The sequence below is a fragment of the Equus quagga genome, chromosome 3 (genome assembly GCF_021613505.1).
Source record: "Equus quagga isolate Etosha38 chromosome 3, UCLA_HA_Equagga_1.0, whole genome shotgun sequence".
Taxonomy (NCBI): domain Eukaryota; kingdom Metazoa; phylum Chordata; class Mammalia; order Perissodactyla; family Equidae; genus Equus; species Equus quagga.
In genome coordinates, this window is record NC_060269.1 from 108,239,311 (window position 1) to 108,261,982 (window position 22,672).

General features: G+C 32.9%; 1 protein-coding gene across 18 annotated transcripts in view; it reads right to left on the reverse strand.

Annotated features, from left to right (window-relative positions):
* The window catches only part of ADGRL3 (adhesion G protein-coupled receptor L3), a 794,963-nt gene that overhangs the window by 420,794 nt on the left and 351,497 nt on the right, over nt 1-22,672 (reverse strand). For all 18 annotated transcript variants that reach the window (XM_046656118.1, XM_046656110.1, XM_046656106.1 and 15 more), the window contains one exon: nt 7,266-7,479. In XM_046656118.1, the coding sequence (XP_046512074.1) occupies nt 7,266-7,479 (214 nt within the window). The remainder of the gene's footprint in view (nt 1-7,265; nt 7,480-22,672) is intronic.

Genomic DNA, 22,672 nt, shown 5'->3' on the forward strand with positions numbered 1-22,672 from the left:
GAGGGTTTGCATGAGAGAAATGAGCTTTTTTTCTCACCATTGTGATCATGACCAAGAGCACAGTTCTTAACTATTCTTAACATTTTATCACTTTATCACTCTTGATACAATAAACAAAGCCCCATATTCTTCAGATACGGCAGTGTATTGGCTTAAATTCTTCAGCAAGTAAATTTCTATGTGGTTTAATTACCTTATTGCTACAAATGGAAGCGATAACAATACGTATTTCTTAGCGATACTGAGAGGAATACATGACATAATGAAAAGTACATTCTCTACTAGAATTTCTGGCAAATGAAAAGCACACAATAAATGCTAACGAGTATTGTTATTATCAATAACAATTGAATATGTTTCCTATTTATTTAAGCACATTATACCCTGGATATTAAAACTCCAGCTAAAGGAAAAATGCCTAAATAATCAGCAGGCAAAGAAATGATATTTTTCTAAAGATAAAACTAAATGGCTCCACTGATCAATTTTGTAAGGTTGGTTTCATTAAACCTTACTCTTGTTTAACCAATGGATTGGATCATATAAAATGTGGATGGGTTTGAATCTTTCACTTGCTTTTCCTGATGTACTAAAAAGTGAAAAGACCTTTCCTTGCAACAAAAATTCTTCTTAGTTGGTCTTAGAAGAAGAAAGAAAAGAGCATAGTAAAAGAAATCATGGCCTTTGCATTCAGAGAGAAGGCATGTCTGTGCCATCATGTAGAATGTAAGTAATTTCAGGTAAATTTTTTAAACTCTGTATAACTCAGTCTCCTCATCAGAAAAATGAAAGGCAGTCAAAATACTTTGAGACAGACTCCCCCAATAGCCTTAGCAATCTTTAAAGTCATTGTAGTGATAGAGAAACTGAGGTATTTATTCTGAATGTCTGCTGAATGTCACTATAACTTACTTTCCTCCAGAGTCCAGTTACCCAATTAATCAGTGACAGAATTTATGTTCATGATCTGCTTGGTTCTTTTCCATTTGGATTTAAGCTATACTCAAGATAATCACTTCAGTCTTTTTATCCTATACCTATAACTAATTTTCAGAAACTTCTTATCTTTCTTTCCTTGGTAATATCTTCTAAATATTTTCTACAAGATGTCAAGTTCTACAGACTGACCACAGAGGGTAAAATCACCTAAAAAGCTAGAGGTGGGGAAACAACTAAGGTGATCATTTACGGTAAATGGGAAAAAAAAAAAAAAACAGTTCTCATGTTTTATAAATCAAATGTGAAACATGGCAAACTCCAGGTAAATCTATTATTCTAACTCTACCTCTATTTAAGTCCATTTTAGGTTTTTTTGATTAGTTTGTTTGCCAATGGACTTACTAATGGCTAAATACACTGGAGTTAGCATTAACACGGGCAAATGTTTAAGAGCTCAGAAAATTTAAAGAGTACCAGGAAACATGTGCCCAAGACTTTTCAAAGTCTGTCTTTACAAGACTGACTCTTTTTAAAAAAGAAAATTAACATCACTGATACATTAAAATTAAAAATATTTTTTTCCAGTATACATACTTACAAACTTAGTTCCTTCAACGTTTTTGTGTTTAGAATAACATCATGACGGGGCTCTCCCTCCCCACCCCCCAAAATACACTATTGATCTATGCAGTATATTTTATTTAAAAATAAGCAATTCTAAGTTTCTATTGTTTTAATCATTTTAATTTTAAGCAAGTTTTTATAATTTTATGAAAGATTAATCCCATGAGTGTCTGACCAGAAAACGACATTAGTAATTTTCAGGTTACAATGGGTTTAATTCTCATTTGGCTCTGTGTTAGCAAGGACTACTGTAGAACATACAGATAGTCTTCCTTTCAAAAATAATTCACTCACAGAAACAGTCCAGATGATGTAAAAGCAAATGGAATGAGTATTACGCAATGTAAAAATAATGAAAACAAAACACAAATAACTAATTTTCAGCCACCAAGCAAGAATGAAAAAATAATTATATTTGCTAAAGTATCAATTCTCCTACTTTTTTTGTCTCATGACCTCTTTAACTCTTAAAATTAAGATACCCAAAGACTACCAGTTTATGTCAGTTATATCTATCAATATTACTATATTAGAAATTAAAACTGAGAAATATTTTAAAGTACATTGTTGCTACTGCCTTGATATCTGCTAAAATGCCAGCACTTTTCCCTACCATTGCTTTTGCACCATCAGTGCCTATGTCTAACACAATGAAAAAGGAAAATAATATGTTAGTATTGTTCTGAAAATAGTTTTGACGTTGTGGAATCCTGGGAAGGAACTCAAGAATTCCAAATTTCTATGAACCACACTTAGAGAATGGCTGCACAAAGGGTTAATATTCCCCAAGGCCCATAATAGACAGTCAACTCAACTTCCTTTAGCTTGTACTCTGAGCTATCCTGAAATATCTGAATTATTTATGGAATGTTTATACTTCAAACTACACATATATAACATATAATTTCATTCAAAATTAAATTAGTAGCAAGGAGTACTTGGAAGCATTTTAGTACGGCATTCTCAAAATATACTCTCAGAATTGAAATGGGCCAAATATTAGAAGAAAAGAGGTAAAAGCTTTCCAGAAAGGAACTTTCCAGCTTTGCATTTAGGCTTTGGAACTGGAGTTATCTTCCTTCCTCCTTTTCTAATTTTTTAAAAAATAAACATGCACACAAAAAGTAATCCTTAAGGCAATGAGTTATATATTATAGTTTCTATGCCTATCTGTTCTTTTTATTGCACAGAATATGGATTCAATGGAAAAGTCTCTGATATGAGGAAATATTTTTGATCTTTTACAATTCATAAGAGAAATACAAGACATAATGTAATGACTTCGTCAAAAGAGCAAAACAGAATGCTTAAATTGAAAAACTCATGTATATACACACAATTATTGCAGAACGTTTACTCAGGTACGCACATACAAAAACTGCTACTGGCATTTCTTCTTCTATTGCTGTTGAAAGAGTTTTTAACTTCACTAGGAACGAATGTAACAGAAACCAAGATCTTTTTGTAAGCTGTAAAATCTCCTGCAGTGATACTGATATAAACCGAAATATAACTTTTGCAGAAAGGTGAGAAAAAACAATTCTCTCTCTCTGTTTTTGCATGTTCCTAATGTGACTGTAGCATGTGAAAAATAATATTGCTAAAATACTGCTAAGAGATTAAAAGTGAAATTTAAATCACTCATTTAAATAGAAAAAGTACTTCATACATTTAACATCTCTACTTGAAGGAAACTCTAAAGAGAGTATTTTTAAAAAATATATGTGTTCATGATCTTTGAGTCTAAGAGAATTCAAACTGTAAGCAACATATTTATGTCCATGTCTCTAGAAATAACTGCTAATATTTCTTTGATACCATCCCCAGTGAAATGCCCACTAACTTTAACTTGATTTCAGATATTCCATTTTTAGCTCAAAAAGTAATTCACTGAGAATAGACATACAAACAGAAAGCAGATTAGTCATTGTACGGGGTTGGAAAGGAGAAGGAGTACAATAGTAAGGGATATGCAGAATCTGGAAATGAGTGGAAAAATGGACGGAAATAGTCTAAAACTAATTTATAGTAATGGTTGCACCACTTGGTAAATTTACTAAAAAATAATTATATAGTTGAAATGGGTGAATTATAATGGTATATAAAAATGCTTTTGTTTCATCTTTAGGAAAATATCCTTTCCTTGCCTGATTATTTAGGCATTTTTCCTTCATCTGGAATTTTAATATTCAGGATATAAGATGCTTAAATAAATAGGAAACCTATTCAGTTGTTATTGATAACAATACTTGTTAACATTTATTGTGTTTTTTATTTGCCATAAACTCTGGTAAGGAATCTACTTTTCATTAGGTTATTTATCGCTCCTAGTAACACTAAGAAATACATATTGATATCTCTTCCATTGTACCAATGAGGTAATTAAAACACATGGAAATTTTCTTCCTGAATGTGTTATAAGATTTCTGCAGTCATCAGTTACCAATAGTCATTTTCACATTAAGATTCCAAAGCTATATGTACTATTTTTTTTAACTCTCTGAAGTGTGTAAACATAAAATAAAAAGAAACAAAAATCACTCAGATAATAGAGTTAAAGCTTTTAAGTGGCATCACAAAATTGGAGTGCGTATTTATTTGTTCATTTACACATCATTACACATCAAAAGTTAGTTTTAGGTAAAATCAACAGAAAGTCTGCCCTCTAGAAGCCTATAATTTACTTTAAAGAAGGCAACTGTCTAAAGTGTAATAAAATAGGTTTATTAAAGTTTAGATGCAATAAAGAGGGATGTAGATAAGTGAGTGAGATTAGAAGTTCTGAGACGGATAAATAAATGTGTTCTGACATTTTAACAATCTTCTGGTAGGATAGTAAAAAGAGGTAAAGCATAGAACATTTGGAGGTGATGGAGGCAGAATGGCATGAGAACACACTTGGGTTTAAGAACACGAGGTACAATCTGAAAGGCAGTGAGGAAACTGGCTTCTCTACAGCAGGTATCAGATTGCATAGTTCTACTGAGGAAAAATGTGAACATCAAGTGTCATATCATTTTTGATTCAAGTCCCCATTTTTTCACACTTAACTAACATGTCAGGATACAGTTTTATTTATGCATTTGTTCAATGTATATTCAAACATCTGCATGAGTAACATTTCAAGTCTGCCCTTGCCTGTGACACCTGTCTAATTTATGAGGCTGAAGCAAGTTAAGATGCCTTTTTAACAAGCTTATGAAAGGACACACAAATAATTTTTTGAATTTAGTAATAATCCTCCCATATAGATTCATGCTTAAAAATGTTTGGACCCTGATATAGTGTCTTTTAAGAATTTTAAACGAAAGAAAACAAAATAATCTAAGATACCTTCTAGAAAAGATGTTTTCCGTTATGATTTTAGGCCAAATACATTATTTAAACTGTCTATATCATAATTACTAATTACTGGCCTTATTTAATGTGCTGTCATTAGCATGACAGTGAAAGTTCATTATAAAGCAGCTTAAGTGGACATGGCCATCCCATCTCGGGAGCTTACAAGATTGAACCCGATTTCTTCTAACCAAGAGTCAAAAGCATTTATTTCGGACAAGTGCAAATGTCGTACATTTAACAGTCCAAATACAAGCAAGGAACTTGCCTCCATGGAGAATGACCCACAGCTCTTCCAGCTAACTGAGAATTCTTACTTGAGAAACCACCAGGAGGGCTTCCACAAATGATGGACTCAGGGTGCTTAAAGCAATTTTACTTGCAGATTTGTCACTTTATACACTCATCCCATATAATTCAGTAGCTCCAGAGGATCCATTATAACTATTTTTTGCAATAATTATAAGATTAAGGGTTTATTTTGGGAGCCGTTAATAATATCAATGAAAAGATCAAAACAATTTCAATGAAAATCATATAGAGATCAAAGAGCTAGTGAAGTTAATGCTTCTGCTACATTTTCAATGAAAACCTAATCACAGAAAAGCAGATTCTCTTCCTAAATCCACACCCCAAATTAATTCTATGCTTGGTGGTCTGACAGAAACAAAATCACAATTTAGTCTTGGTGTCCATTCCGCACTACTCACAGAAAACCAAGCTGAAAGACCAGTGCAACACCTACACGCAATGAAATGATTAGACTTCTTTTAGGCATAACATCAGAGAATGAAACCACAGTTGGAGGTATGTCAAATATATAACAATGAGAGAGACACACAAGAACCAAATGCAACCAAACTTAGATTAAATGGAAACCCTATTTTTAAAATCTTATTTCTCATTAACACTCACCTTACCATAAGTCGGCATTTTAGAAATAGACAAACAAAAGCACTCAGATTTGCCCAGAGGGACCATTATCTTTCAAGTAAACCTCAGATGCTTCAATCATCAAAAACTTGGCATATTATAATTTCTTTTAATAATTTATACAGCAGTAATTTATAAAAATAAAATACTATCAATTTATTAAGCACATGAAAGCATACATAACAGAATTTTAACTGTCAAGAAGACAAAAGGTTAAAGATAAGGCAGGATTTCTTTAAGCACAAGAAAGATAATCCTTGAAATCTACTGTTTTTGCTCTCATACTCAATTTGTTTACAGTTATGCATCCCTTAATGATGGAGGTATGTTCTGAGAAACGGGTCGGGTGATTTTGTCATTGTGTAACCATTATAGAGCACACTTTCGCGAACCCAGATGGTATAGACGACTCCACACCTAGGCTATATGGTACTAATCTTACAGGATCACTATCATATATGCAATCCAACACTAAGCGAAACGTCATTATGCAGCACATGACTGTATTTTTACATATGCTATGATTACCCCCATATTTTAAGAAATACTTAATAGAAAGAAGTGCCTAAATAGAAATCCTAATGAAAAAACAAATTCACTAAATAAATCATTTATTAATTATTTAAAAATTACTTTGTGAGCAAGTAGTTAGAAAGTATGAAGGCTTATAGTAAATGAATGACTTCACCACTGATTTCTGAGAAATCATAGTAATAGTGGACAAACATTTAAGAGATATTTAGTATTTAGCTAATTTATCAACAAATTTTAATATAATTTAAAACTTCTATAGGATGAATTCCTATTAACCAGTCTTTTTAGAATTGAAGATCTTCTTTTTTGTTACCCAGTGATACTATATGGTACCTTAATTTATATTATTTTAATATGGTAGTATTTTAGATAGTTTAAATGCATTAAATGAATTAATTTATATACTAGATATCAAAGGAATACTTTTTTTGATTGTTTTCCAAGGTCAAATAACCATTAATCAAGTTGTTTACTATATTTTGATTAATGGTTATAAAATTTCCTATTAATTTTATTCTCTTTTTCCAACACTGATAGAAAGTAATTGTTAGTATTAAAACAATTTTTCTGTAATTTGGGGGGAAAATTACAAAATTTTGTTTGTGAAAAGTAAATTGAGTTTCTCATTTAATGAACTCAGTTCTAGAGAACATAGAGTAAACCACAAAACTTAATAAATAATCTAAGAAATTTTAGTAATTTCCAAATGCCATTTGCAATTTCTAGCACTAGCATTTTAGTGATATGGAGAATAGTTTGAAATGGAAAAAGTAGTTCCAATTATCATAAAACACCCAATACTATTTATGTTCTTACTTATGCTCAACATGTCACACAGACACATGTTGAGAGTTTATATGAAATTCGCAAAGAAAAGAATATTAGAAGTATCATACCTTTGAGACATAATCTTATAGGCATCTGGCAGATAGCATCGTATATTCTCCATCTGAGCAGGGTCAGAGTCACAAATTTTGTCATCAGTCCTCCCATAGTTGGCACTTTCAATCATGATGACATCTGTTCCTGGACAGCGGAGTTCTATGGGGTAGCTCTCACAGGAGAGTTCTCTGCGGACCACAGCCATCGGAATTGGGGCACGGCTGAAAGCTAACAGAAGGAGGAGGAAGGAAAATAAGTCTTTATTACATACAAAGGAAAAGTACCTTTGCTTGCTTTTCCAGTGTTTGCGGTAAACTAATACCAAGGAATAAAGCAGTTGCAATTCATAATTTTAACTAAAATAGAATACATTTCGCTTCAGTAACTCTACTGGATTTTTTAAAAATCTAACAATAACAATTATTTCTTAAAAACCATGTCTAGCATAGTTTTTTTTTTCTTATAACTGTAAAACAACTACTCTGAATTTTCTTAAAATGTGGCCAGTTTATGAGGTACAGACTAAACAGAGTATCATCCAATTTGTAGAGTAAGATTTTCAGATAAACCTTGGGGGTAACGTGTGTCTGTTTTGTTTTGTTGTTTATTTATGGAAATGATTACCAAAAAACTGCACTGTTCATGAGTTTATGTATACTTATTTAAATAGTCTATTTCAATTCTATAACAGTTTGTTCCAAATAATAACATAATGAGCATGTTTATGAGTTTGTTATAAATATAATGTATATTCTTTATCTAAGAACATAGAAATTTTTACGGAGAAAAATGAAATTTTCCTTCAGTTCCCTACTCCTACCTTTACCCCACTGTCAAGAGCTAATCTGTTAACAACGTGGTGACCTTCCTCTTAGAAGTTTCTACAGAAAAACAAATAGACATTATAGCCCTCTTTGTATTTTCCTCAATAAGTTTTCCTCAGGTAGAGTCACACTATACGTACTGCAAGAAAGTCGAAAACTTGTCCTTTATATACGTGGGAAGTATGTTTTTCTAGTTTGTTATTTGGTTGTGGATGTTTGCTAAACGTACATCTTTCATTTTTATACAGAAAGCTATCTTTTCATGTCAAGCTTAGCAGTTTTCTCACTACAAGATTGTGAACATAATCAGTACATTATTGGAAGAAAGTCAAATGTTTAATTATAAAAACTCAACAAGTCTTCTTTTAAAAGCATATAATTGAAATTCTAAATTTATTGTTTACCAACCATCTAATAAGTTGATTTCCACACAAGAGAATTAATTATGGAGATACATACATGACAATTATAAATTTGCATTGATGGTTGATTAACTCACATAATACGCACACATATTTAAATAAATATATGCAACTTGTCTCGTGGGTTTTTTACTAAGCATGAAATGTGAAAGGAAAAGAAGGGGGGAGAGAAGCATGGAAGTAAAAGAAGAGAGGGGGTAGGGAAAGAGAGAAATTTTATTACCCTAAGTATTTTCACGCGAAACTTAGAGAAAATATTCATTTGGGTTGTGAAACCGTAATTATTATTTCAAAACTGAGAACGACATTAGTTTTTACCTCATCTCTGTAATATTTTGAAAAACTATAACTGTATCCTAGACCCCAGGCGTTCTGAGAAGGTGACTTAAAGTTCTCAAGCTGCACTGCACAGTAATTCCATGCTGATTGCCATTCAACATCCTCTTCGTTTCCCTCTCTCTCACACACACACACACACATACACACACACACACACACACAGAAGAATTGAGCAAACCCACAGCATTGATCAAAGAGACCTAACATAATTAGAGGTAAGTTATAACACTATTTTTAAGATTTGATCTTGAGTCAACATTTTGGCAAGGTATTCTCACAACAGAGTGACACTGAATTTCTGAAATGTGCATTTGTATTGTTCCTAAAATAAAATACCTTTGTTTATTTATCATTCAGAAATTAGATGGTTATTTAAACATGAAGTCATTTTTAATACTGAGATTCTACTTTCATGGATAAAGGTACTTTCACTTATGCATTTATTATTTTAAGTAATAGAATCCTTGAATAATAAAAATGTTCCAATTTAGGAAACCAGTTTCTTGATTTCAGTCAGTTAAAATGGAATCATAGAGGGGTGTTTTTGTTGTTGCTGTTTTTTAAACAAAAGGTCCTTGAAATCAGAATTTTCTGTAATGTTTTACAGTAAATTTTTGAGCATTTTCTAAGAGAAAATTTGTTTCTTAACTTTGCTATAACCATTTTAAAAAATCACATTGAAACTGTTTCCAAATATTGAATTGATCTGGCTATATTTTGTTAACCAATTAAGTTAAAAAACAAGTTAATTAAACAAAGAAACAAAACAAATAAGCAAATCATAGAGTCAAAGCATTTGTTTGACTAAGTGGACAATTTGATTGACTAAACTCATCAGTCAATTTTGTCAAAACATGTATACATAGACATAGCTTTAATCTGGGTCTTAACTGTCAAAAATATGACTCAGAACCAGATATTAGACAGTTGCAAAAGCAACTAAAATGTAGAGCCTCAAATTTTACATGTATCTCATTTAGCCCTATAAGAATTATCCTAAAGTTACGGTTATGGCAATTTTTACAGAAAACTAAAGTTGATTTGTGGATACTTTCTTCCATTTAACATATAATTGCATTTGTATCAGTAACTCAGTGTTAAATTGCACTCCTAAATGATGGATGCTTTGTTTAAAGAAACATATTACTGAAAACTACTCTGCAACATTATCTAATTAGCTATTTAAATTACTTTCAATTACATTACTAAATGCTTTAATCAGCAACCAAAGTCCAATGGAAAAAATACGCTTAAGTTATAGTAAAGTTTTTGTTTGTTTGTATTTTTTACCACTCAGTTATCATGCTAACAATGGAGAGACTTTGTTACTAGAGAAGAAGACTAAGACATGGAAAATGTCAACAATTCAAACGTAGGATAGTCAACGAAATCGTCTATTGTATGTCGTATCAAGGTAATATTGCATTGGGCATTGTGAAGTGGCTATGGAAAAATAATTTGGGGGAAAGAAGAAATATTCTTCAATTCCTTTTAACTTTAACCCCATGAGGTAATTTGTCATAACAAGGAACAGAGTGTCACCTATTAGTGTGTAAGAGATATTAGCTGAATAAATTGAAAAAGCTTTGGATGTAACATCTGGTAACCTTTGGGTAGGATGCTACACTTTGGCCCTCCCCACTGACCATGGGACTAAGGGGACAGGAATGAAACTGAGCTCTGCTTAAGACAACCAGAACCTGTGGAAATGCCCCAGTTCCATGTCAAACACATGCCTAATGAAAAGTGCTCGTGACGAGGGATTAAATAACAGGAGAAATAGCTCCCTGTTCTTGCTCACTTGTTTCAGCACAACTCACTCTCTTTTCTCCTTTTCCAAGACTTCAACCACCCTGTTGTTGAGACTTCTTGTTTTTTGTTCTCTTTCCTTGGGGTCTGTCTCCTACTGTTAAGCCTGCTTGATGACATTTGGCTCAAAATGCTGTAAGTCCTTGGTGAATTGTGCATGATGACAACTAAAGATACCAATCCAGGGATGGGAGGAGCAGGAGGCTAAATGCTGGTGACCAAACAGGAGTCAAATGATTCCTTGTGGATGCCAAGGATGGGGTCAGAGACTTGCTAGGATAACTCAAGGATATTAGAGGGGAGCTTTCAAAGAAGGGAGTGCTACTTGAGACATAGGATTTTAGGACAAAGGATATCAGAAAAGAATAAATAAAGGACTACACATAGACAAGAGGCAAGCAGCCAATTAGTTGGTTGAGGGCATAACCCAGAATAATTAATTGTTTTAAACATGTTGAATTTAAGGCACCAGGATAACACTCGGAAATGTTCAATTATCAGTTAGATTCAAGAGACTAGAATTTAGGAGTAGAATATAGGCTAAAAGCATGGTAGTGATGTAAAGCAGCTCAGGGAGTACCTGTAGAGTAGAAAAGGATGAATGCAGAAGTTGGAATACCAGTGGTCAGTGAAGACATGTTGGAGGAGCATGCTGCTTAGTCACTGGATGTATACAACACAGAGGAGGGCACTGTGTATTTATTAAAGGAAGATTCTGACTCAACAGACTAATCTGTCTGCCACTGCTCAGAGGGGAGGGAACTTAAATAGTTACAGGACAGACGAATCTAGCACTTTATATATCTCTCTCCCTAGGCCATACCTTCAATGCCCTATTCAAATCTGTTTTTTCCATGGATTGTTCTACATACTCAAGGATCTACTCAAAAAAGAAGGACTGCAGCGCAATCTCCATTTAGCAGAGACTGAAATCTTCAGCCTGCCCTATATGTTCGTTTGTTGTAAATACAAAAACATTAGTAAAACAGCTTACATTTGTATTTATTTTCCATTTCCTACCTTTATACTTTATTTACCCCAAATCTTGTGTACTTAAATAAAATTAAATCTACTAGAGAATTTTTTTTTTTAACGCATGGGTAAGGAAAGGCAAATAGAAGGCTATTTTGTAGCAGTAAAGAAAAGATGGTTGCTTTAAACGGTTAATGACAGAGAACTTATTTGATATATATTTAGGAACAAAAAATTACATGATTTGATGACTGGCTGAACACGAAGGTAAAAGAGAGGGTGACAATGATGACTCCCAGGTTTCTGGCATAAGAAAATGTTCAGATTATAGAGGCATGAACAAAATCTGGTAGGAAGTTGAACACAGGTCAATGACTCAGAAAAGAGATCTTTATAATCAGGTAGTACTTAAAACTAGAGCAGTAGATAAACCTAGGGAGGGAGCATGGATTTTACTAAAGAGGTCCATGTGGCAGCTTTAAAATATGTTCACAATTCTTTGATAGTCCTCCATTTTTACTCCCTTTCCTCTTGAAAGTGGGCTTTACTTAGTGACATTTTGAATGGACATAGTGTGGCAGAACTAAGAATGTCTAAATTCCAACAGTAGTTCATTAACAAGACATTGAAGCTTTGACTTCTCTCTTGGATCACTCACTTTCTGCAAAGCCAGTCACCCCACCTTGAGAACACTCAGACACCTCATGGACGGGTCCAGGCAAGGCGCTGAGCTCTCTGCTGACAGCCAGCATGAACTCACAAGGCAGGCGAGTGAGGCACCTTGGAAGCTGATCCTCCGGGCACCAGAAAGCCCACCTTTGGGTAACTGCAACCTGTGACAGACACTGAGCCAGAACCAATTAGTTAAACTACTCGCAGATTCCTAACCTAAAGAAACCATGGAAGATAATAAATGTTTATTGTTTTAAGCCACTAAGTTTTGAGCTATACATTACTAATACAGCCCTGAATCAAGCATGAAGGAATGTTTAAAGAGTGGACATTGAAACTGTTGGACAGGTAAGACTGAAGAATTATCAAATCAATAAAAGAAAAAATACTATGAATGACCCACACAGATAGTCTGATATTACCATCCCTTTGCTTAAACATCACTTAGGCCACTAGTTTAAACATAAATATATCATATGCATAATATCTGTAATAATATATTTTATTTATTTATTTATTTTATGATATATATATATAAATAAAATCAGTTTTTAGCACTGAAAACTGATTACTAATATGTTAAAAACATTTTTCCCCTGTATCCCAATAACCATAAGAAGAAGAAAAAAGACTCTTTTGAAAACTTTAAAATGAAAAGGAAACAGATGTGGTTCCTTACGAGAAAGAAGTAAATTAAACTATTTGCAGGTCAAGGCTAATGATTTTAAAGGAGTTTCTTAATTATAGAGAGGGACACTTACATATCTGGAAGTGGGCTGGTTTCTAATTATTGGCAATGCCTTTTAAAAATACTTCATTACTTAAATGCTGCCAAAAAGCAAATATTCTCAATTTTAAGTTTCAGCAGAGTCTATGACATAATTTTCTTAAATATGTGTATTTTCTCTGTGCCATTTTACATGCCAACACATTTGTCCAAGTTTTAAAAAATGTGCTTTGAAAATCAAGTCCAAAACATTTGGCAGCAAAAATAACATTGGGAACCCAATGAAATATCAACCTATCATCCAGTTTCTTTGAAAGTACATCTGCTACCAGTAAGCTTCTAATACACTGAATTTCAACAAGTCTATTTCAACAAAGAATACATATAATTTAAATGATATTTTAGTATTTAGTTAAGTGTAACACAATGACAATGAAAACTGACATCCTGAAGGAATGAACAAAGGCAATTATGTTCTGAGGTCAAAAACAAAAGCATGAAATTTAGAATTTCTGAAATTATAGGGAAAAAAGTTCTAACGAGTGGAATATCATAAAACAATTAATGCGCTGCTATCCTTTTGACGTTTGGAGCTTCAGCATGAGAGTAACATTAATCACATATTTTGAAGATACATATACAAAGTGGTGGCCTTTGAGTAAAATTGTCTAAACAGAGATTGCCTAAAAAATGTAGCATTTGAATAAATGAATTCATATCTACCTGTTATAATTTTTCAACATTTAATAAAGTTATATTCTACACTGTCTTCCAATTATGTTCATGAGGAATAAAATTCCTAAAGCTGTGTCAAATTTCACATATCACAATTATCCCAATCTTTTTCTAAATGTCAGAAACTCCAAACTGGCTGTTAAAATGTTCTTAGAGTAAAAATTATAATTTCAAGACAAACAAGAATCCAATAAAAAGAATTATACAAATCAAAGGAAATATATACAAGATATGCCAATTTAATTCTAAATGCATATTGATGAACTATGGTGTGGCTGCTGAAAATTATTAAACATAAGACAAGGATGTTGTTTAAATTCTCCCTCCACATTGGGGATTATCTCAAATCGAGGAGTTGTCCTATAGCAGAAGGAGCTTCAGAATTATCACATGAAATCAAGAAAATGATAGAAATTTATGTGTGTCATGGTTAATTTACGTGCCAACTTGACTGGGCTAAGGGATGCCCAGGTAGATGGTAAAACATTATTTCTGGGTATGTCTGTGAGAGAGTCTCTAGAAAAGATTGGCATTTGACTAGGTAGACTAATAAAGATCACCCTCACCGATTTGGGTGGGCCTCATCCAATCTGTTAAGGGCAGGAATAGAACAAAAAGGCAGAGGAAATGTGAATTTGCTCTCTGCTTGAGCTGGGATATCCATGTTCTCCGGCCCTCTGACATTGGTGCTCCTGGTTCTTAGGTCTTCGGACACGAACCAGGACTTACACCAGAGGCCCTCCAGTTCTCAGGCCTTTCAACTCAGACTGGAAATTTACACCATTGGCACCCCCTGGTTCTCGGGCCTTTGAGTTTGGCCTGGAATTACATCACTACATCTCCACCTTGCAGATGGCAAATCGTGGGACTTCTCAGTCTCCATAATTGTGTGAGCCAATCCCTCATAATAAATCTCTTCACATTTATATATATATATATATATATATATATATATATGTATATCCTTACATATATGGATAATTGGGGTATGTGAAATTTGACACAGTTTTAGAAATTTTATGCTACATGAATATAATTGGAAAATAATCTGGAGAGCCCTGACTTAATGTGAGTATGGCAAAGTTTCCAAAGCCAAGAGATGGTATCCTTGATTAATAAAACCAAAAGGTTAAGGATAACGACAAGATCAGATGGGTGAAAGTTCCAAGCAGGGGAGCACAGATGGGCAGATGACCCAGAACAAAAGTACTGAGAATTTTCCTATATGTGTCTCCAAGGGACTCTAGAAGCTTGTGGTTGGAAAGAGAATGCACATACCTATGTAAGGCCTAAAGTATCATAAGGTACAATGAATTATGTGGAACAGATTCAAAAGTAATGAATTGATAAACATGTTTGGGTGCTTAAGCAAGATTCCTTGAAGGAAGCAAACTTGAGCTGGCCTTTAAAGACAAAACAATAAGTGAACATAGGAGAAGAGATAGTAAGATATTCCAGGTAGAAATTCTGAGCAAAGGAAGATATATTCAGAGTCCTGAGCGAGGATCTTGAAGAGATATCTGCACTCCCAAGTTCCCTGCAGCATTATTCCCAATAGCCAAGACAAGGAAACAACCTAAATGTCCATCAATGGATGAATGGATAGAGAAGATGTGGTACAAATATACAATGGAATTTTATTCAGTCGCATTAAAGAAGGAAATCTTGTCATTTGTGACAACATGGTTGTATCTTGAGGGCATTATGTGAAGTGAAGTAGTCAGACAGAGAAAGAAAAATACTCTATGATATCACTTATATGTGGAATCTGAAAAAACCAAACTCATAGAAACAGAGAGGGGGAGCTGTGGAAAATGGAGAGATGTTGGTCAAGCGGTACAAACAAACAGTTATACGATGAATAAGTTCTGAGGATCTAATGTACAGCACAGCAATTATAGCTAACAATACTGTATTATGTAATTGAAAGTTGCTAAGAGAGTAGATCTTAAATGTTCTCACCACAAAAAATAAACGGCAATTATGTGAGGTGATGAAGGTGCGAGCTAACCCTATTGTGGTAATCACTTCACAATATATGTGTATCAAATCAACACATTGTATACCTTAAATTTACACAATATTATATGTCAATTATATCAGGAAAAAAAAAGAAAGATATATTCACAAGAGAATCAGGAGCAGATAGGAGGGAGAATTAAACAGTAGTCAAATCGGAAGGAGCCTTAAAAGCAGATTCAGAATACAGTCCCAATTATATAGGGCAGTGGAGGATTATAGTATAACATAATAACATAATAATAATATTAATGAATTTAATCTTAAAAAGCATTAGCCAATAGATTATTCAAACAGATTTGAATGAAAGGTAACAGTCTGCAAATTAAGGACGACATTGTAACAAGCTATTTAAGGTGATAGGACCAGGATAACTGCTAACATTTATCTAGTGCTTTCCATGTGCTGGTGCTTTCAAAGTATCATTTTATTTCAAACTCCAAACAATAAAAGCTTGGAAATATCATCATCCCCAGTTAGCACACTAGCAAACTACCATTTAGACAAAAATGGTAAGAAGGGGAGGCATGAACTAGAAAGTCATATACGTGGGAAATAAGATGCAATGACTTTCCTTGGGTGTCACACAGACAGAGAAAACACAGAGTACTTCCCTCAGGAAATACAAAAGGTAACATGAGAATGTCACACTAATAACCAATGATCTAAAGTTTACAGGTTGCCATTCCTTTAGAAAATAAAATCTAATTCCTGAATTTGAAATGTTAAGTTGAATATTCCATTTATTGTGTTTGGAAAGGGCTTTTGTTTTTCGTTTACTAGCACAAAACATAATAGCTTACTATTACTATTTTGGGAATTTTAAGCATTCTTTTCTAACCCTTTGATATTATAACCAAAAAATTAATATGAAGATCGTCTTTGTGTGAAAACCTACCGCAGTAAGCTGGAAAATCACTGCTTTAACTTTAAAATGTGGCATTAATTCTCAAATGGAGTCATTCTACTTGTATTGCAGTATATAAATACATAATTTTCTTTATTGCCAATCAACAAATTGAAAGTTTATGTTTTTCTTATGGTGAAACCAAGAAAATCTGCAGTCACACAGATTTTAACATAAGAAACACAGGAAATATAGCGAAGGATAAACATAAGTTTTGAATAAACAGTGACGTCACAGGTTAAGACTAAACAAGATTTAACTTTGAAGGAAAGGAAAGGAGTGGCTAAACAGTGAAAAAATGCTCTACTGCACTGCACACGCCAATCAGAATCCACAGAAGCATCTGACCACAGTCTTCTCCCTTCCCCCCTTCACACACACACACACACACACACACACACACACACAAGCACAATACTCTTTGGAAACGATGAAGAGCCTTCAGTGACATAATTTCTCAGCTTTTTTAATCCTTAAAGACATTAATGCTAATACATTTCTTTCCAATTCAGCAGCAAAAATCTTCTGCAGAGAAAACCTTGTAACTACTTCCTCGGTAATACTTTCAACACTGAAAAACATACAGAACAGTGTTTATAAATCCTTTATCCACAAGCTTTACAACAGCTTTAACATATATATACTCAGCCAATCAGCACTGAACTGTAGTGTCTATGTAATCCACCTGAGCTGAGAACAATAAGCCTGACTATAAAAAGCCTGACCAACTCTGTATTTCCACAGTTACCTTTTCTAACCAGTTTCCTATCACCTGTTTATTGCAGCTAAAAGTCTGCATTCATTCCACCAGAATGTATTCGTTAGAAGTTTGCAGATTAACTATGATGCTTGGAAAATGAAATGCTTATTCTTTATTTTAGTCCCAGTAGAAACTTTTATTAGCAATGTTTTCAAACAAACAAATTTTCATTATGAAGTTCAGGAACACTAAATACTAAATGTAAATCCTGGCTTTAAAGACAGACCACTAAATCTCTATTTGGTGATTTCGCTAAACGAGGAATGTATTAACCAACCAAGTCTCTGAGCTTATGAAAGTCCAGATATTTGCCAAATGCTAGAAATGTGAGACAGGAAGAGGAGCCAGTTAGTTTTTTTCATAGCACTGATGAGAGTTTTCTCTCCAAAGCAGGAAAAAACCAATCTGAATGAGAAAAGAGCCAAAATGAACCAAAAAATCCTAAAAGGGAAAAAAACAGCACACATGGGATAATTCTGGAAACTAAAAAACATTTTTTGAATGAAAGTGAAATCTATTGAGCTAGTTCAGAAAGGAACTCTCACCTCTCCCCAGCTTTGAGGCAAAACCATCAGAAGGATTCTGAATGAATAGAGTTTTACTTCTCTTTAACAACAGTTAAAACAACAAAAATATTCTGAAAGGCAGAAAAGCAGTTCACACACTTAAGTTTCAAAAGCCTTATGAACTGACTTCGAAAACCACATTAAAAAAAATCACAGGAAACAGGTGATAAAAGATCATACCAAGGGTTATTTGTATACATAGGAAAACAGTCATGAAATGACACAGGGCACCTACAGCACTCTCTTATGTTTGTTCAGCTCAACCACAAAATATACCATTGAGGTTAGTACAACACACTTTTCCACCTATAAAAAAATTTAATAGAAAGTATTTATATAATACATTTTCAGGGCCACACAGCAAGTTTCTTGAAATAGATAAAAATCAAAGTTCCCAGCATTAACCCCAAAGTCTCCTCAAATCATTAAACAAATAACTTATGCAATACAAACTAATTTTCAATGTGGTGGTTGAGAAATACATAATCTAAAATGCCTGAATGATCGATATCAATCCTTCACATCAGTGATGAACTTCATTTATTCATTCAACAAATATAAATTAAGCACTAGAGAAGTGCCAGACACTGTTCCATGTTGTGGGTATTCAACAGTCAATACAACATTGATTCATGATATCACAGAATTTACAATACAGATGGGGGCAAGAGATAAACAATAAAAGCAATTAATCATACAAATAATTAAATAACTCCAAAATAACCATGAGAACTATGATGGAAAAACAAAACAAAACAAAATATTATACTATGAGACAAAATAGTTTCACCAACTGCCAGCTTCAACAACGTCTATCTCTGGTTTACCCAAGAAAGTTGGGAGTGTCCAAAATGATTTCAACAAGGGGTTTTTTTTGTTTTTGTTTTTTGTTTTTTTGAGGAAGATTAGCCCTGAGCTAACTACTGCCAATCCTCCTCTTTTTGCTGAGGAAGACTGGCCCTGAGCTAACATCCGTGCCCATCTTCCTCTTCAACAAGGGTATTTTAAAAATTACTGAAACACAAGTTTAAAATCTTATAATGCATCTTTTCTCTATGTTATTCTAAATGAATCATCTAGTGAAGTGTTGCTCAAACTCTGAGCAGAGGAAGCTGAAAATGTATTATTACAAACAGACATTTACTTGAATAAATAAGCTGAAGGGGAGAGCAGAAAGGATGATTACATTCACAAGTGACTTTCATGATTCACACTAAAAGAGGATAAATGAAGGGATAAAATGCATTCCTTTTCCCACCTCAATTAAACCACATCATGTTGCAAGAATATTTGAACAGACTAGATAAAAAGAAAATACTGACATTGTAAAGAGTTTTTCAGATCTTTGGTTTAATTGGCATAGAATATAATAAATGTTCTTGAGAAAGCAGCTATAAAAGGAGTATCCAACCTTTAACAAAAATAATATAGGGGAGGCTTCTAATATTAATAATAAACAATATACTGAAGTATTCTAATATGAATTTGCCAATCTATTCCTAAAAGAGTTTACGTGAGCAAAGATTATCTTGTAGATTTTAATGTCTCTAAATTATCATTTCAGAATACAAAGTGAAATGAAAGTTGTCTCTAATAAAAGAATCATTTTAATGCCTAGAAATTTGCCCAATTCCAAGACACAAATCCATCATTAGAAATATATAAATCCAAAATTATTTCCTAAGTTGATATATCTTCCTGTCAACTATACTGGATTATTGAATTGAACTTTAATTATATCCTGATCATCTATTTTCAAATTTATTTATCACTTGAATATCATCCAGTATTTCCAAGATCCTTGCTTAAGGTTGACTATTGTTGATACATTTTCCAATTCTTTAAGCAGGATTTTATTCTTAATATTTGAGGAAGATTCTTTTAAATTACCTTGTTCACTGAATTTATACTTGAGTTCAGAAGACATTTTGCCAAATTTTATTTGAAAACTGCAATTTCAACTTAATTATTAAAGTTCTAAAGTGATATACTATTTATGAATGATGATTATATACATATACCTTATTGCAATTATTCCATTTATTTATGCTTTCCTTTTCAATATATTCATGCACACAAACGCACATATTGTTGCTTTATGAAAATGTGCATTTTTAAGTTACTTATTTAGTACTGCTCATGGTTTAGGTCTGGCGGAGCACACTCTTTTTCTTGGTTTGACTTGAAGAATGCTTTCAACGTGACTGGTTACCAGTAAATGCCCTAGGCATAAAACAGAGTTAGGTGGAATGACAGAGTCCACTTGGTTTGAGATTGAGAATATTTCACTTTAAACACTTTAAAAAATTATCATAAATGCATTTTTAAACGTTTTTCATTTTTCATGTTTGTACACTTATTTGTCCAATGTTTTGTTTTGGATTTTTTCCCCCACATGAACTTTCAAGAAAGAGAGATCAGTAGTTATTTAAAAAGGAAAAACCCCATTATCATTCTATAATAAAATGGAATAACATCTACTTTTTCATAGTTAATATGCTTTTTCTGGTTATGTTTTACATCTGTCCAAGACCATAGCACAGCGAAAGCAATTTCCTATACTTTTTATAGATATCTGTTGAATGCAAGCCAGTAGACATATATTTTTAAATTCTTTATATTTATCAATTTTAATTGAATAGCCTCTTTTTCCAAAGTCTCTCCAAAGAAGAGATTCTACTCTAGTTTACAAATTGATAGGAAAATATGAATTATTTGATTTTTATTTCATAGAAACATAATTTAATATTACATGAATAGCAATTTAGGAAAAAAATTCTTACATCATATTATGAATATAAAGGATTTGCCAGAAGAATGGGGAAATGGGAAGAACTAGAAATCACATATATGTTAATTCAACCACTCATTCAATGTGCATTAAATATCTATTTACCATGTATGAAATATATTTAGGCAGCAGAAAATTTGAAAATGCAAATAAAATGTTTTCTCTCCAGGCAGCCATGGCTAAGATAAATGCAGATATATTTAAAATCTGTGTATTCTAATGACAACATTTAAATCTAATTTTACTAATTGATAGCCCTTCTTTAGAAAAAAGTTAGTGAGACAAAATCCAAATCTTTCCAAAATCTTCAAGATCATTAAGTATTAAGGCCAACAAGTAACATACACATCATATTTATTTTATGGGATTATTTTTTCAAATATGACAGAACAGATCCCACTGGATCTCAACACCTAAAACTATGCTTAGCATGCAGCTGATGCGCAATTTTTACTGAATAAATGCCTTTACAGTTCTAGCTTTCTGCACTAATAACTGTGATTTGGGTTCTACGCTTTCACTCAGATGACCCATAAATCTTATTTCAGAAATGCACTAAGAATTTGGCACATAAAAATTCTGAACTTTTGGCAAAAATGATCATTTACATAAAGATGCCTGGAGATTCTAAGTGCCAAAAGCATTTCTTTATCTGGGTGGTCTCAAAGATGAGGTCACGTTACAGAATGGGGCCTTGAAAACAGATGAAACTTTCACATCTGTAATAGTTATAAATCTCTGTAGTATTTAATTTCACGTGACACAAATTAATGCAGTGCTATTTATGGGGAAAACAAATTGTGACGTAAGTGAGGTTTTTACTAACCACAAGTTGCCGGTATATTATTTAATTTACAGTATTTTGAGATACCACATTGCCATAAATACCACCAGTCACATGGTTTTCTAAGATTGGGAAATGTAGTTTTCAACATATACATTAAAAAATAAGTTCATCTGCAGTCTCTTAGATAATTCATACTGTTTCATAAATTGCTCTTTTTAAAAATATATATACATTTAAAATTATGTTTCTTTTCTCACATTACAACATCTAGGCAAACTAAGAATTTTAACTTCTAAGTCTAAGGACAGACTGAGCTATAAATTGGTTCACAGAACAAAAGAGAAGACCATGAGAAGCTGAACGAATTGTGGTTTTCACTGAAGCAAAAAAATCATGCAAGGAAGAATAACCGTACAGATAGGATTTACTAAGAGTTAAAGCTTCTTCTGTACTTGTGGTCCCCTAATCAGTTTCTGTAGAGGAACTCTAAGCCCACTGGAATAATATTTGCATGTCTAAAAAAGTGACGAATTGCATGATTATAGTGTTTTGTATGGTTTACGGGCTTGTTTACCATAACACTAAATCTATTAAAGCAAGTTTTGCCAAGAAAAAGGATTTAAAACAAGCCAACAGAATTTCTGAAAACTCTCTAATAAATATTATCAAAATCTTCAAAAACACTCAAACAGTTCATTTGGGAAAAATCCTCTGATGTGAACCTCTTATTATTTGTAAGTTAATACAATTTATTTATCTATCTACTCAACCATTCATTCAACAAACAGCTGTTGAATTATATTATACGCCAAGAAAGAAGCTTTATTCTCTGGGAGATGAATATGAATGTAATGAATATAAATGTTATGGTTCCTTTCCAAAAGCTATTTATTCAGGAGCAACTTACTCAAACTTTTTAAGTAGTGGTTTTCTTCTGTATTAAACGAGGATAATAATTTGAACCTCCTTCATGGGAATTAAACCAATCGTCAATCATAGTGCCAGGCACACAATAGGTACTCAAATTACATATCTGGTATGGTTTGATACTGCTAGGGTTTTAAGTGAATATAAGAAATATACACAAAACA